At 45.9% G+C, this 15,241-nt stretch overlaps 1 protein-coding gene across 1 annotated transcript in view; it reads right to left on the bottom strand.

The window, feature by feature from the left end:
* Window positions 1–2,018: 2,018 nt before the first annotated feature.
* The window catches only part of sf3b3 (splicing factor 3b, subunit 3), a 53,972-nt gene continuing 40,749 nt past the window's right edge, over window positions 2,019–15,241 (bottom strand). The window contains exons 24-28 of the mRNA XM_063197537.1: window positions 15,001–15,213; window positions 13,489–13,587; window positions 11,364–11,507; window positions 4,744–4,848; window positions 2,019–2,842 (exon numbers count right to left, since the gene is read on the bottom strand). Coding sequence (XP_063053607.1) covers window positions 2,702–2,842; window positions 4,744–4,848; window positions 11,364–11,507; window positions 13,489–13,587; window positions 15,001–15,213 — 702 coding nt within the window. The 3' untranslated portion in view covers window positions 2,019–2,701. The remainder of the gene's footprint in view (window positions 2,843–4,743; window positions 4,849–11,363; window positions 11,508–13,488; window positions 13,588–15,000; window positions 15,214–15,241) is intronic.

Genomic DNA, 15,241 nt, shown 5'->3' with positions numbered 1-15,241 from the left:
CATAATGATTCAATGAAGCCAGAATGCCATGAATCTGGCAAACCAATTACAACGCAAAGATGTGTTTTGAATCAAAGCGGGCAGGGTTTTGAGGGAAGGTTGTTCTCATCAACAATCTTCGGATGTATTATGCACCGAGGCCAGACTAAATTAGACATCCACATTTAGTCTGGTTTATCAGGCTAATTGTGGAGAGGAGTACTAACAAGATTCACAACTGTAGGCCTACTCAACATGGCAAATTAGTTTTTCAATACTGCATTTAGTCACAATGCAATTTTTCACTTTTGGCCAACCAGGGCCCCCCTGGCAAGTGGGGGACCCTAGGCTGCAGTCATATCTAGCCTGTGGTGGGGGGCCCTAGGCTGCAGTCATATCTAGCCTGTGGTGGGGGGCCCTAGGCTGCAGTCATATCTAGCCTGTGGGGGCCCCCTGGCAAGTGCGGGAACCTAGGCTGCAGTCATATCTAGCCTGTGCGTTAATCCGGCCCTGCTTCCTGACCTCAACAGAAGTGCAGCTGAGGCTAAAGATTTGGATGGGAAACTGCAGCCAGGGCTTCACTAGGAATTCGTGTAATGTGTTATTTGTGCACATTAGTCTAAAACACAAACACACACACACCAACCCTGTGCCCTCAGAACACTCTGAAGTCTATTCTATCTGCACTCAGTTAGCAGGCAAGGTGAAGTCTCAGAGGGCCCAACAATGATGAAGAGCACACATCTCCAGAACCAGATAAGAGCTATGGGCAGGGACGGATAATGATTCCGTGGGGCCTTGGGCCAGACAACAAAAAAGGCCCCCCATCCATGGATGTTGCTAGGTTTTTTTTTTTTAATTTTTAATTTTTAATGAGTGTTTTAGAGAGACTAGGTGTTCAGGTTTGGGGGTTTCTCCTTTGAGAAAATGTAACAATGCAGTTATGAAAAGTGTAATTTTAAACACATGATAAGAATGGAAATACAGAGGCCTATGCTTTAGGGCCCCACTGGCTCTTAGGCCCCGGGGTCAGGGCCTGGTAGGCCTGTGCAGTAACCTGTCCTTGGCTCTGAGGGGTAGAGGGCTCATGAGGCTGATATCTGTGAAGACTAGAGGAGTGGTTCTCAAACTTTTTGTGTGAAGTACCACCCGAGAAAATATTGAGGTCTCCGAGTACCACCTTGACAACCAACATTAGAATATCGCAGCAAAGGCCTTCCATATTAACTTTTGCCAGTCAGTACAGGAGAGGTTCATAACGGCATCAAAAGCTACGGTCACATTCAGTTCAAGTTTGTTTTAAAATGTCTTGCTTGCCTTGTACCTATTATTCTGCATTATGTTTTCAGATTCATACAGTTCAATACAGTATTACAAAATGTGAGACCAAACAGACATTTTCGACTGCAACAACTTGATCAGCCTTCAAATCAATGCACAAAAAATGAATTCTTCCAAGTACCACCAGAGATGTCTCAAGTACCACCAGTGGTACGCTTACCACAGTTTGAGCACCACTGGACTAGAGGACTCAGGACTGACGGATGAGAGGAGCAGAGGGCTCTGGAGGCTGCCTGGCTGGGGCCAGAGGGCTCTGGAGGCTGCCTGGCTGGGGCCAGAGGGCTCTGGAGGCTGCCTGGCTGGGGCCAGAGGGCTCTGGAGGCTGCCGGGCTGGGGCCAGAGGGGTCTGGAGGCTGCCGGGCTGGGGCCAGAGGGCTCTGGAGGCTGCCGGGCTGGGGCCAGAGGGCTCTGGAGGCTGCCGGGCTGGGGCCAGAGGGGTCTGGAGGCTGCCTGGCTGGGGCCAGAGGGGTCTGGAGGCTGCCTGGCCGGGGCCAAAGTGGACTGGGTACGTGGGTGGTGTGATAATGCATAGTGTTCAATTTCTCTCTCACTCACTCACACACACACACACACACACACACACACACACACACACACACACACACGCCCACGCCCACGCCCACGCCCACGCAAATGCATACCACCTCACTTTCCAGGAAATAGACAAACACAGATCCACCAACACAAGTTGTACAATACACTGTTAGAAAAAAAAAAGACTTTATTTACAAGATCGCTGCTGGGGGTCTAAGATTGGCTTGGCATAGCGTGGCATGCAGAGAAGAGTCTCTGCTCTGGCCTGGCTCCGCCGCTCACCAACACACAGACACTCAGTCAGCACACCGTGGCCTTTGCCACCGACCACAAACCTCATTACGTACAAAACAAGAAACTATTTCACAAATTTGTCGGTCTTGTATACAGGACAGGATGTCTAGTATTTCAGCCAGTGAACTTTGTTTTTTTTTCTTCGTTGCCAGTACCCAAAAGGAATGAGCAAACGTAAAATACATATTAACTTACTTTTTTCTCTCTCGGTGATCTCAATCACTAGTTATGTCCTGTCTGTGAAGATTCACTACTTTTGAAGAAGATAAAACTCACCTGCACTGTCTGTCTGTTCCACATTTCATCACACATACATATAAAAAACAAAAACGAAACCATTGTCCATAAAAGTTCCACGATCCAGAGATGTGTTTGCATGTGTGTGTGTTTGCGCATGTGTGTTTGAGGTGTATGCCTGTGTGTGTCCGTGTCCTTGTGTGTGTGTCCGTGTCCTTGTCCGTGTGTGTCCGTGTCCTTGTGTGTGTGTCCGTGTCCTTGTCCGTGTGTGTCCGTGTGTGTGTGTATGTGGCGTGTGTGTGTGCTTCCATGCGTGTTAAAAGGCGTATCGTGTGCGGATGTCCTCTAGCTTCTTGGAGACCTCTGGCGGCGTGCGGTCCAGCTCCTCAGCTACGCTCTTCTGCTTGTGGGGGTCCATAGAGTTGAACTGCTCACACAGGTCCCCATCAATCACATTCTGCACACAAGAAAACACACACACACGTGAATACACATACACACCAAAGCCGACACACACAAGAAAACACACACACGTGAATACACATACACACACCAGAGCCGACACACAAGAAAACACACACATAAGTAGACAAATACATCCGAAGGGTCACACACACATACACCTTCACGTTCCAGGAAATAAAAAAACAAAGACAGGTGTGACATGCCTGACACACACTGAGAGCAAAGGTTCGCTGCTCACTATCATTTGGCTATAAACAGATTTTCTATCCTGCAAAAAAAAAAAGAAAAGAAAGAAAAAGAAAAGAGCGGTCTGTTTAAGAGGAGTCTCTTTTACTGCTCAGTAAACACTGATGGGAAATGGTGCAATGATGGAAATTCATGCAACTTTATGTAACACACACTTTTAAGTTTATGTACTGCAGCTCTGTGCCCAGTGTGCCCACACAACTTTTTGCAACTTTATGCAAATACACAGGTTAAATACACACACACACAGTCATTGGATCATAGTTGTGATTAGGGCTGGGTATCACAGCCATGTTCCTGTATCGATTCGATTTCGATTCTTAGGGCTTTGAATTGATTAATCACGATTCAATTCGATTCGATTCGATTCATTCCGAATCGATTCAATCCGTTCCCTTCTTGGTGCAAGGATTTCCCCCAAAAGATGCTGTTGCCTATTTTTATATAAAAACGTCAAAGGGCTGTGGCTTGTCAGTGTTAACAGATTGCTAATTTGTAATAAGTAGGCCAAGGCCTAATTGAGTAATACCTACTGGGTATTTTCTATAGACGTAAATTAAACAAAAAGAACAAAAAGAAAAAGAACAAAAAAAAATCGATTTTGTGCCCTGTGAATCGATTATGTGAATTTTAAATGATATTGATCGATTATCGATTAAATCGATTATTTTACCCAGCCCTAGTTGTGATATTCTCGATGCGCTGAGATGTTACTGAGATAGTGAGAGGTGCAGGGCGCACCTGGTGCTGCTGCTGCTGGTGCAGCTGGATCTCAGACTATTCTGTTGCAGGAAGTGAAGTAAAGCTACAGTACACTGCTGCACTTCACTGGTGTAACTAGCGGCCTGTTTAGATCACCATTTTATTGACCTTTTTTGACTCTGAGGAAGGCGCAGGTGCGCCGAAACGTCAGTCATTTTGTGCACCAAAATAATAAAGAAAACTCTAAAAAAGTTGCTGAGTGCTCCAGTCATCCCTGGGTCTAGTCACTGTGAAGTAGCCCAGCTTCTCTTCATTTTATTGACCTGTTTGGGCCTGTCGTTCAAATGTAGACAGTGCATGTCTAGCAGGCTGTACGTGTAAAACACATTTCCTGAGCAGAAGCCTAGTGTGCCGCTTATGCACTGTCGGTCAGACGCTCTCTCACTCACACACACACAGAGCACATGTTTAGCATGCTGTGTGTGCAGACTCGTGCACATAGTCTTCTATACTTAGACCTGTAGTGTCTGATTAGTTTACCCTCCCTGAGGGGCTACAGGGGTGCACAGCCGGGGGTGAGATGTCTGTGTGTGTGTGTGTGTACCTTGAAGAGGAAGTAGTATGATGGGAAGATGAGGTGTGCGTTCGTGAGAGAGTGAGTGCCTTACTTTGATGGGGAAGTAGTATGACCAGAAGCTGAGGTGGTGGGTGTGTGTGTGTGTATGTCTGCATGTGTGGGCGTCTCACCTTGACAGGGAAGTAGTATGATCGGAAGCTGAGGTGGTGTGTGTGTGTGTGTGTGTGTGTGTGTGTGCGTGCGTGCGTGCGTGCGTGCGTGGGTATGTCTGCATGTGCGGGCATCTCACCTTGACAGGGAAGTAGTATGACCAGAAGCTGAGGTGGTGGGTGTGTGTGTGTGTATGTCTGCATGTGTGGGCGTCTCACCTTGACAGGGAAGTAGTATGATCGGAAGCTGAGGTGGTCTCGTCCACAGAGAGGAGGGAACTCGGAGCGCATGTGCATCTCCAGATGTTGGAAGAAGTCATGATCCTGCAGGACAAATGCACACACACACACACACAATTATGATATGGCTCAACCCAACATGCACACACACTATGATGGCATGCCTCAACTCTATCCAACCCAATCCACCGACACAGCAAGCCTCAACTCAACTCAACTCAACTCAACTCAACTCAACTCAACTCAACTCACCACACACACACACACACACACACACACACACACACACACACACACACACACACACACACACACACACACACACACACACACACACACACACACACACACACACACACACACACACACACACACACACACACACACACACACACACACACACAGTGGTGCAAAGTTCATTACATTTGACATTTTGTTTTTTGTTGTGTTTGAGGCATCAAGACACTTTGGTCCTATATACTACTAGTAACGACAGCATGCATTAGCACACACTGCAAAACTCTGCAAAACCTGTTGCATTAACCCCTTGTTGGCTGCTTTGATCTTGAGGTCAGCAGGTTCTTCCAGGTAACAGGCAGAAAATAAATGAACTACAGTAATGAGACTTGTTCCAACAGTAAGCGCTTCGGTACAACTGCTGCAGGAACCAGAGACGGCACCGTTCTGGCCCGGCAACAGCACCATTCTGGGGCCAGGTAGGTGCGGCTGGCCCGTAACCCATAGATGCTTCAAAGCTTTGGAACCAGCTTCCAGATGACGTAAAAAAATGCACCCACTATTGATAGCTTTAAATCTAGACTCAAGACAAAGCTGTTCTCAGATGCTTTCCCCTAGCTTAAGTTACATATCATTCTTATTTTTTTATTATTATTATTTTTATTTTTATGTTTATTATTATTTTTTTTTTTTAGTATTATTTCTACCTTGTGTTTTATCTTAATGTTTTAAATGATTTTTGACTAATTTATTTCCTTCTATCTTCCCTGTTTCCTTTCATTTACATTTGTTAACTTTGTGAAGCACATCGAGTTGCATCTGTGTATGAAATGCGCTATATAAATAAACTTGCCTTGCGTATACGCAACATTACCCTGGCTGCCTGGAGCTGCATGAACGCAGCATTTACCCTCATGAGATTGAGTTTTCTTTTTTTTTTTAAATTAAAAATGTGGGTATGTTAGAGCTGTACGAACACATTCTAATGCAATAAAAGGGTCTTAGCTGCTTTTAAATGCAACTTATTTCACATTTTTATGTGCTTCGGAGCCCGAGATATTTAGGTTTTAACCTCTTAAGCTTCGGGGCTATTTTTGAGTGTTTTTAAAGTTTTGCACAACGTCTACTTAGATGCTTCCTGTGTCTGCATACTTTGACCCATCATGAAGTGGCTGGTACCATTTGAAAGTAGAGACTCTGTAGAATCTTCAGGAAGTGACAGGAAGATTTTGTGATGTACTGCCAAGGACTTACAGGGGTTAGAACATCTTTTTTCTGAAATGCGTTCATGAAGACCCCCTAGAAATTACTACATTTCAGCAGTATAGCTGATACATTTGGCATTGGAAACATATTTAAGACTTCATCACAGGTCTACTGAAGCTGTTTGTCAAAGGAGAACTTGCTACATCTATATATGACCTTTACCAAGACAATTATGTGTGGATATACACATGCGTTTTACCAAGTGTCTTTTTGTATTTTTTTTAGTTAGTCAAAATGCACCCCCCATATAAGGTCTTACTGTACAAGAACCTTTTGAGATAGAAACCTTATCATAGTCACATATGAAAGCATACTCCTGGAGGTGTTATACAGTAATCAGCCATGGTTGGATATGCCTTTTGGGTAGTATTACAGAGATGTTGCTGTACAGTACTGTACGGTACTGTACACTATGTACAGTAAAAACATGGTAAGAAAGGGGTATTGTTGAGCAGATTTGAGATTCCTTTGTCCCTGGGTGTAATACAGAAGAGCTATATGACTCATTTGAAAACCTGGACTCTGGGCTATCACTCAGTCTTTGAATGGAGTTTCTAGCTCTTGCTTTGAGGGAGCTGCAGTCATTCAAAGCAAATGAGCCAATACCATTGACAGTAAATAGAATGGACGCCAAATCAACGCTATTTGCCATTCAACGCTTTGAAGCCAGATTTGGGAACATTCCAACTTACATTCCACCTTAGCAACGCCAAACGCAGGTGCTGATTGGACAACAACAAGACTTCTAACGGTCAATCAAGCCATGTTCTGATGCTCATTGGTCAATTTAACTTTTAATATCTCTCTAAAATAAAACATCACCACTAAGGCTGTAACGATATTGCATCGAACCGAGGGATCGCGGTACGCAGACCCACGAACCCCTATCGCGAAGCTTCCTCACAGAATCGCGATGTGCCCTTTTAAAGTTGTTACCCTCAGTGTAGAACACAACAGGCAACATACAGGCAAGAGTTTGCATATGCACTTAAAAAGACCAGTAGAAAAAGGGCGCACACGTTCGAGTAACAGTTCCATTCACCCCTTTCTCATATAACATGCTCCTTCCAACCAGCACGTTGTTGTTATCCATTGCCTCAGCAACCTCCGTGAGACGAAAAACTTGGGCAAACATCGGAAGGTGAAGGACAAATGAACAACAGACCAAGAAGGCTTTTATAAACGTGTCAAGATTTTTGTTTTATTCATGCATGCGCGATGTATTGCGAGTGGAGTTTGACGTTGGAGCAGAGAGAGAGAGAGAGAGAGAGAGAGAGAGAGAGCGCACGAGATGCTCCGCCTGCCTATAAACCAGCCTGGAATCGCTTGTAGGGAGGTGCCCGAAAGGGCTCTGCATACTTCACGTGCGCATTTTGTCGCGTGTGGCGCGAGAACCATTAATGACGTCATCACTTGCGACAGACTATTCATACTTCAGAAGGCTTTCGCTCGCATTGTCGGAAGTGCCCTCTGCTGTTCATGAGAGAAACGGCAGCGTGAGTTCTACGGATGTATAAAATAGAAAGCCAAACACGGCTGCTGTAGGGCTACTGAACGTCTGACTTGTGACTTACCACATTGAAACATAATTTTTTTTTGTTGTAGCCTACATTGCCAGATCATTCCAAGACCATGTGAGAGCATTGTTCTGGCGGCAGAATTTTTAAATATATCGCCGAACACAACGTGCTTCTGAACAAAGTAAACAATTGTTTCACTGAACAACATTTAAGAGAGAAGATAAAATAACTCTCTATGACATTTTATTATCCTCAAAATGGTGCAGGATCCATTCTGTAGTAGCCTACAGTAGTTGTAGCCTCTCTTCGCAACTCCTGCTTTGTCTGCCTACCTGCATGGTCGCTGGTGGCGCACGACATGTTACAAAAAATGTGGGGTGCACAACGTCGCGACACGGCAGCTCGCGCCACGGCGTGTGACGTCATTTTGGGTCACGTGATGGCGCGAGTGAGGTCGCGAGTGAGGTCGCGAGTGAAGTATGAAGGAGACTTAAGGGCTCTGCATACTTCACGTGCGCATTTTGTCGCGTGTGGCGCGAGAACCATTAATGACGTCATCACTTGCGACAGACTATTCATACTTCAGAAGGCTTTCGCTCGCATTGTCGGAAGTGCCCTCTGCTGTTCATGAGAGAAACGGCAGCGTGAGTTCTACGGATGTATAAAATAGAAAGCCAAACACGGCTGCTGTAGGGCTACTGAACGTCTGACTTGTGACTTACCACATTGAAACATATTTTTAATTTGTAGCCTACATTGCCAGATCATTCCAAGACCATGTGAGAGCATTGTTCTGGCGGCAGAATTTTTAAATATATCGCCGAACACAACGTGCTTCTGAACAAAGTAAACAATTGTTTCACTGAACAACATTTAAGAGAGAAGATAAAATAACTCTCTATGACATTTTATATCGTCAAAATGGTGCAGGATCCATTCTGTAGTAGCCTACAGTAGTTGTAGCCTCTCTTCGCAACTCCTGCTTTGTCTGCCTACCTGCATGGTCGCTGGTGGCGCACGACATGTTACAAAAAATGTGGGGTGCACGACGTCGGGACACGGCAGCTCGCGCCACGGCGTGTGACGTCATTTTGGGTCACGTGATGGCCGCGAGTGAGGTCGCGAGTGAGGTCGCGAGTGAAGTATGAAGGAGACTTACACCAGTCACGCCAAGTATGAATCCCCCTTTACACCAGTCACGCCAAGTATGAATCCCCCTTTAGTCGGACGAACGTTGAGGCAGAATATTAGGCAGCATTATTTCTTCCCACAGTAATGTTAGGCTATATTGTAAAATTACCGCCTGTATAAGCAGAAAGCATGCTCCATTTCAGCCTCTGCATTCATTCTGGCTCTTGATAAAATGTCAAACTACAAAACGAAACGAAAAACGTGCACGTTACGTAGCAGTGAGAACTAACTGAGGTTCATTTCGAGGTTTGATTGTAGGCGGGCACGCGCTGCTGCACGATCAAAAAGAGCTACGGAAATATTTAACTTAGGCCTAATCAAAATTAAGTGTTGCATTTCTTTAAGTAGCCTAACTTAATACAACATGTTTCCTGACGATATATGGCCTGTGTTGTTTTAATGTTTGGATATTAATTGGATAGGCTATGTTTGATAAAGTAAGACAGCTGCCAATGACCATACACCCTGACCCTCCTCTCTCTCTCTCTCTCTACATATGATCTTAGCCTATTTATAAGCATTTTTCCTTGGTGAACTAATATCCCTTATTTCTCTGTGTTGTGTTTTGATGTCAACACCTGGGAACAGGTTGCAGTGGTAGCCTATATCTGCAACATTATTCAGCCTTGTAAACCTACAAAATTAATGCAGGCAGGTAAATGCAAAAAATATATTAATTACAAAGAATATATAATTATTTTCTTCTTATTATTTTTTTTTCAATTTTTTTTTTTTTTCAATTTTTTTTGTGAAATCGTGGGCCATATCGAACCGTGGGTCATATATCGTGATACAAACCGAATCGTGGGTTGGGTGTATCGTTACAGCCTTAATCACCACAAAAAATCACCACCCTGGTAAGTTGGAGAGCAAGGGGACCTACTAGTTGAGCGAAAAATGATCCCCCTGGAGAGGCATTTAAGGGAGATACAGGGTTTTATGTCTCTCATAGGAATGAATGGGATTTGGCCATTTTTTGGTCTTTTTGGGTCCAACCTTGGCTCCAACTTGGCTTCAACAATGAAATAGAATTTTGGCCTCCATTCTATTTACTCTCAATGGCCAATACGAAGCTGTGTAAAACAGGACCTGCCTACTTCTCTTCTAAGACTTGTTTTTCAGGGTAGGAATGTCACAGAGCCACCCCAGTGCTGCCCATGTAATCAGCAGAGTCTGGGGATCATGTGGAATATCATTGATCATGTGAAAAATATGGAAGTGTGGACAAAAACAGCACAATTCCTGAGGGGAAAAAACATGATCATTTTTTTCACAATAAAGTGGTTTTGTTTGACTGGAGTTGTACAACTTTTGGTTGAAATAAAGTAAAAAAAGACTACACTCTCATAAACCTTGGATTGTAACAGACATTTTGAGACCATGCTGATAAGGATATGTTCATGTTTGGATGTCCACTCATCCTAGGAAGGTAGGGAGACATCAGGCGAGGGGTGCTTGAGGGGGTCAAATTTGAAAGGTGACATTGTGTAATAAATTGATAATAATGCACATACAATATGTTCAAATCCCTGTATAGTAGTGCTAGGTGTGTTCCTGAGGTTCTAAGCTTTCCAATGATATATAATGTTCCTGGGTTTATTACACCACCTGGATTTTAAACAATTGCGGAATGAAGATCAAGTTCAAGTTCAAAGTCATTGAACCCGGTACCGACCACCCCGAACTTTAAGAGGTTAATAGGCTGAGGGCACCTTTTTTTTCCAAAAAGAGCTTAGGCATGTAGCAGGCGTTTTTTTTTAAATGGGTTAAATGAGTTAAAAACTGTAAACGTCTACAATGACGGAGGGGTATTTATATGTTATGTTGGTGCTTTGTGGTCCGTGTGGATGACCACCGCTCTAAAGCCCTAGTGTTCGAGCGGAAGAGTGTTTATCCTCGTAACGGCTGCTTGAAACTGGGGGGAGTGAGGGGGACTGCAGTCCAGTGCTCTCTACGCTACAAGCCTTCCAGGAATCCACTTCTATTCACCGCAATAAACAATATAGAATACACACACACACACACACACACACACACACACACACACACACACACACACACACACACACACACACACACACACACACACACACACACACACACACACACACACACAACCCCCATAGCCCCTGAGACATGAAACCAGTACTTTAACAACCCCTTACACACAATGCATATTCTACATTGACATGGCATTTAGAGCTATATTTGAAAATCTATTTCTATTAGCACAGCACGCCATGCTAGTGCATGTGTATCTCAGGAGAGGTAAACGGCACCAGTAAGCCTATGCCACCAGAATAAGTGGTGCAGAGCAGAAATTGTGTGTGTGTGTGTGTGTGTGTGTGTGTGTGTGTGTGTGTGTGCGTGCGTGCGTGTGTGTACCTCGTGTGATGTGAACGGCACAAGGATGCCTATGCCTCCTGACAGCGTGGTGTAGACCAGGGACTCAGAGCCTCCAGGGATAAGAGTGGTCTTCTGCAGAGACAACACAGTCTCCCCTATATGGTAGTTCATAATCACCTCCGCCTGTGGAGAGAGAGATGGAGGGATGAGAGAGTGAATAAGATATGGTTGAATAAGAAACGCAGACAAGGATGGAGGAGAGAAACGGGGGGTTGAAAGAAAGAGGGATGGAAAAGAGGGGTGGGGTGAAAGAATAGAATATGAGCAGAAGGGAAAATAGAAGCTATAAATGAAGTATAAAGAGGGTGGAGATCAGCTGTAGGAGATGATAGGAAGCTCTCAAGAGCCAGATGTCTAACACAAAACACCACATACGCACACACCTCAAAACCACAGGCACAAGCCACTAAGTTCCTGACACACACACACACACACACACACACACACACACACACACACACACACACACACACACACACACACACACACACACACACACACACACACACACACACCAAAATTGTGCTTACCCTACACAAACGATCTGGCGCTGCAGACAGACCGTCATACTTGCATAAAATCTCAAAGCCACTCTGGGGAATTTCCAAAGTGTCGACCTAAACATTTACACATTTCCACACCGATCACCCTGGTCTGTCTGGGCATTAGGGGAGAACTGAGGGCATGGCAGAGACTGGAGAGGAGAGGAGGAGGAGGAGGAGGAGGAGGAGAGCATAGGATCATAGATTGGAGAAGAGAGGAGGAGAAAAGTGGAGAGATGAGAGGAGAGGGGAGGAGAGGAGGTTGAAAGAAGGGGAGGGGAGGAGAGGAGAGAGGAGGCAGGAGAGGAGAAGAGATGAGGAGAGAAATGGAGAGATGAGAGGAGAGGGTAGGAGAGGAGAGGTAAAAGAAGGGGAGCTGAGGAGAGGAGAGAGGAGGCAGGAGAGGAGGAGAGGAGCAGAAAGAAGAGCAGAGGAGAGGAGAGAAGGTGAGGGGAGGAGAGAATAGGAGAAGAGCACAGAGAGGAGGAGAGGAGAGCAGAGTAGGACAGAGAGGAGAGGAGAGCGGAGTAGGGTGGAGAGGAGGAGAGCGGAGGAGAGAAGAGAAGAGAGTGGAGTGGGGCAGAGAGGAGGAGAGGAGAACGGAGTAGGACAGAGAGGAGGAGAGGAGAGTAGGGTAGAGAGGAGGAGAGGAGAGGAGAGTAAGGCAGAGGAGGAGAGGAGGAGAAGAGAGCACAGTAGGCCAGAGTGCAGATGTCTGGAGGCTATGCTAGCTGAACTGGGCGACCCACAATGGGAGGAGGCCAGACGAACCAGGACAAACCAGGGCAGAGGAGGGAAGAGGAGAGTGGCTAACCACCTCTCTCTCTCTCTCTCTCTCTCTCTCTCTCTCTCTCTCTCTCTCTCTCTCTCTCTCTCTCTCTCTCTCTCTCTCTCTCTCTCTCTCTCTCTCTCTCTCTCTCTCTCTCTCTCTCACGCACGCACGCACGCACGCACGCACGCACACCCCATGCCCCCGGGCCAGAGGCTGTCCTGTGGGAACTGGACACAGGGCTGTGAGTGCGTGTGTGTGTGTGTGTGAGTGAGTGAGTGAGTGAGTGGGTGCGAGCTGGGCTGGGCGCGAGCTGGGCTGGGCGCTAAACGTGGGGCTTTTGGCACTCCTGCCACCACTGGGGCTTTCCTCTCCTCTGCTGAGAGGACAAGAGGATGGGAAGATTTGATGAGGAGAGAATGGGAGGACAGGATGGGAAGATGGGAGGAGGAGAGAAAAATAAGAGAGAGAGATGGGAGGAGGAAAGGAGGAGAGGAAAACATGAGGAGGATGGGAAGTTGGTGCGGTGGGAAAACAAGGATGTGGAGAGGCACATGTGGGAGAATGCACTGACAAACAGATGCAGAGAAAAGAAGGGACAGATGCAGTGAAAAGAAGAGGGATGAGAAGAGAAGAGGGATGAGAAGAGAAGAGGGATGAGAAGAGAAGAGAAAGGAGAATAGGGGATGAATGGAGGAATGTGGAAAAAAGGAGAGAGGAGGAGAGGAAGGGAAGAGGGGGTGGATGGAGAGATGTGGAGGCAAGAGAAGCGGGAGGAGAGAGGAGTGCTGACCTTCTGAGAGGCCCCGTTGAGCAGGCCTCTATCCCACAGAGCCTTGTTGCCAGTGGGGTCCTCATCCACGTCATCACTGGTGTTGGGGGGCAGACGCACCTGCAGGGAGAGAGAGAGAGAGAGAGAGAGAGAGAGAGAGAGAGAGAGAGAGAAGATTTTGATATTTTACTGGTATATCTCAATCAATCGATCAATCAATCAATTGCATAGCACGTTATCATACATTATTGTTATTCAATGTGCTAAAGAGTAGAGAAAGAGAAATAAATTGTGTTATAGATGGTAGATAATTAACTAACTATCACCAAAAGGCAGATGCGAATAATATAACACCTGCTTACTGTGTAAGTACAGTGGGTCTGAAGCCTGGAGCATTACGTACCTCGTCCACTAATTCTTACAGTCTATGCATATACTGGGATTTCTCAATAACTACTTAGCCCGATTAAAGCTAATAGCTTGTTTGACTATTCTGTGCATGTATAGATACTGAGTATGGCGAGAAGTGTCCCTATTCTTACAAAACAATAAAAAACAACGCCCAATTAGAAAGACTACCAGCACGCTTATGTATTGAAATAAGAACACAAAGTGTGGAGACAAGATATTAAGATAAAAAATAAAGCCATTTTGTGTACACAGCAATATTGTGGGTTTTTTTTACGTCTTGTAAGAGTTTGTTTTGTGGTTGTGTCTAAAGGATTAAACGACTCAGCGGGTAGACAGCTCAGCGAGCAACGTCCACTTTGTGTGTGTGTGTGTGACCTCCTTTCTCTGTTTGTGAATTAGTCAACACACACACACACACACACACACACACACACACACACACACACACACACACACACACACACACACACACACACACACACACACACACACACACACACACACACACACACACAGAGACACACACACACACAGAGACACACACACACACAGACACACACGACACCCTTCACTCCAGACTATTTATATGAGATCAAATCACAAGTAACTCTGGAGGAAGTCTTAGATGAGTCACTCCCACCAACTTACACATAAGATATAAAAATAGACATGGGCCAATTAGCCCTGCATGCACACTAAGCAAACAGGGACGCAGAAAACAGTCCCTACGGCCAGCTGTGGCCAGAGTAGACCATATACACACACGCACATACGGGTGCTTGTGCACACGCACATACGCACACTTTGTCTTTCTCTTTCTCTCCCTCTCACACACAGAGTTCCAGATGGGGCTGAGCTCTGCTTCTGTTGTGCTGATGTGAGGATGCAGCCACACACAGACACGGCCAACCAACACCCTGTTTACACTCAACACTCTTCCACACACACACACACACAACACACACACACACACACACAACACACACACACACCATTGGCAATCCCCTAACTAATTGATGCTGAGCTGCTGAACATGCCAGACACGGACACTACAGGCATTCCCCTCATGGGTGCTCAGTGGAAAACACACGCACACGCACACGCGCACACACACACACTTACAATGCTGATGTTCCCGAACTTGTCTGCGGAGGCCATGGTGTCGTAGTCCAGCAGGCAGGCGGTGGTGACCCAGCGAGGGTGCGTGTCGTCAGCAAAGATGATCAGCTGGTTCTCGTTCCGCTTGTAGCGCACCCAGAACAAGCTCTCCTGCACGTCAGACACGATCACACGCTGGCCCATCGTGTAGATGCCCGTCACCAGGTTGGGGACATGCTGTAGACACACACACACACACAGACGC

Source organism: Engraulis encrasicolus, chromosome 4 (genome assembly GCF_034702125.1).
Source record: "Engraulis encrasicolus isolate BLACKSEA-1 chromosome 4, IST_EnEncr_1.0, whole genome shotgun sequence".
NCBI lineage: Eukaryota > Metazoa > Chordata > Actinopteri > Clupeiformes > Engraulidae > Engraulis > Engraulis encrasicolus.
The sequence above is the reverse complement of the archived record's forward strand: the minus strand, read 5'-3'. Positions and strand labels throughout refer to the sequence as shown.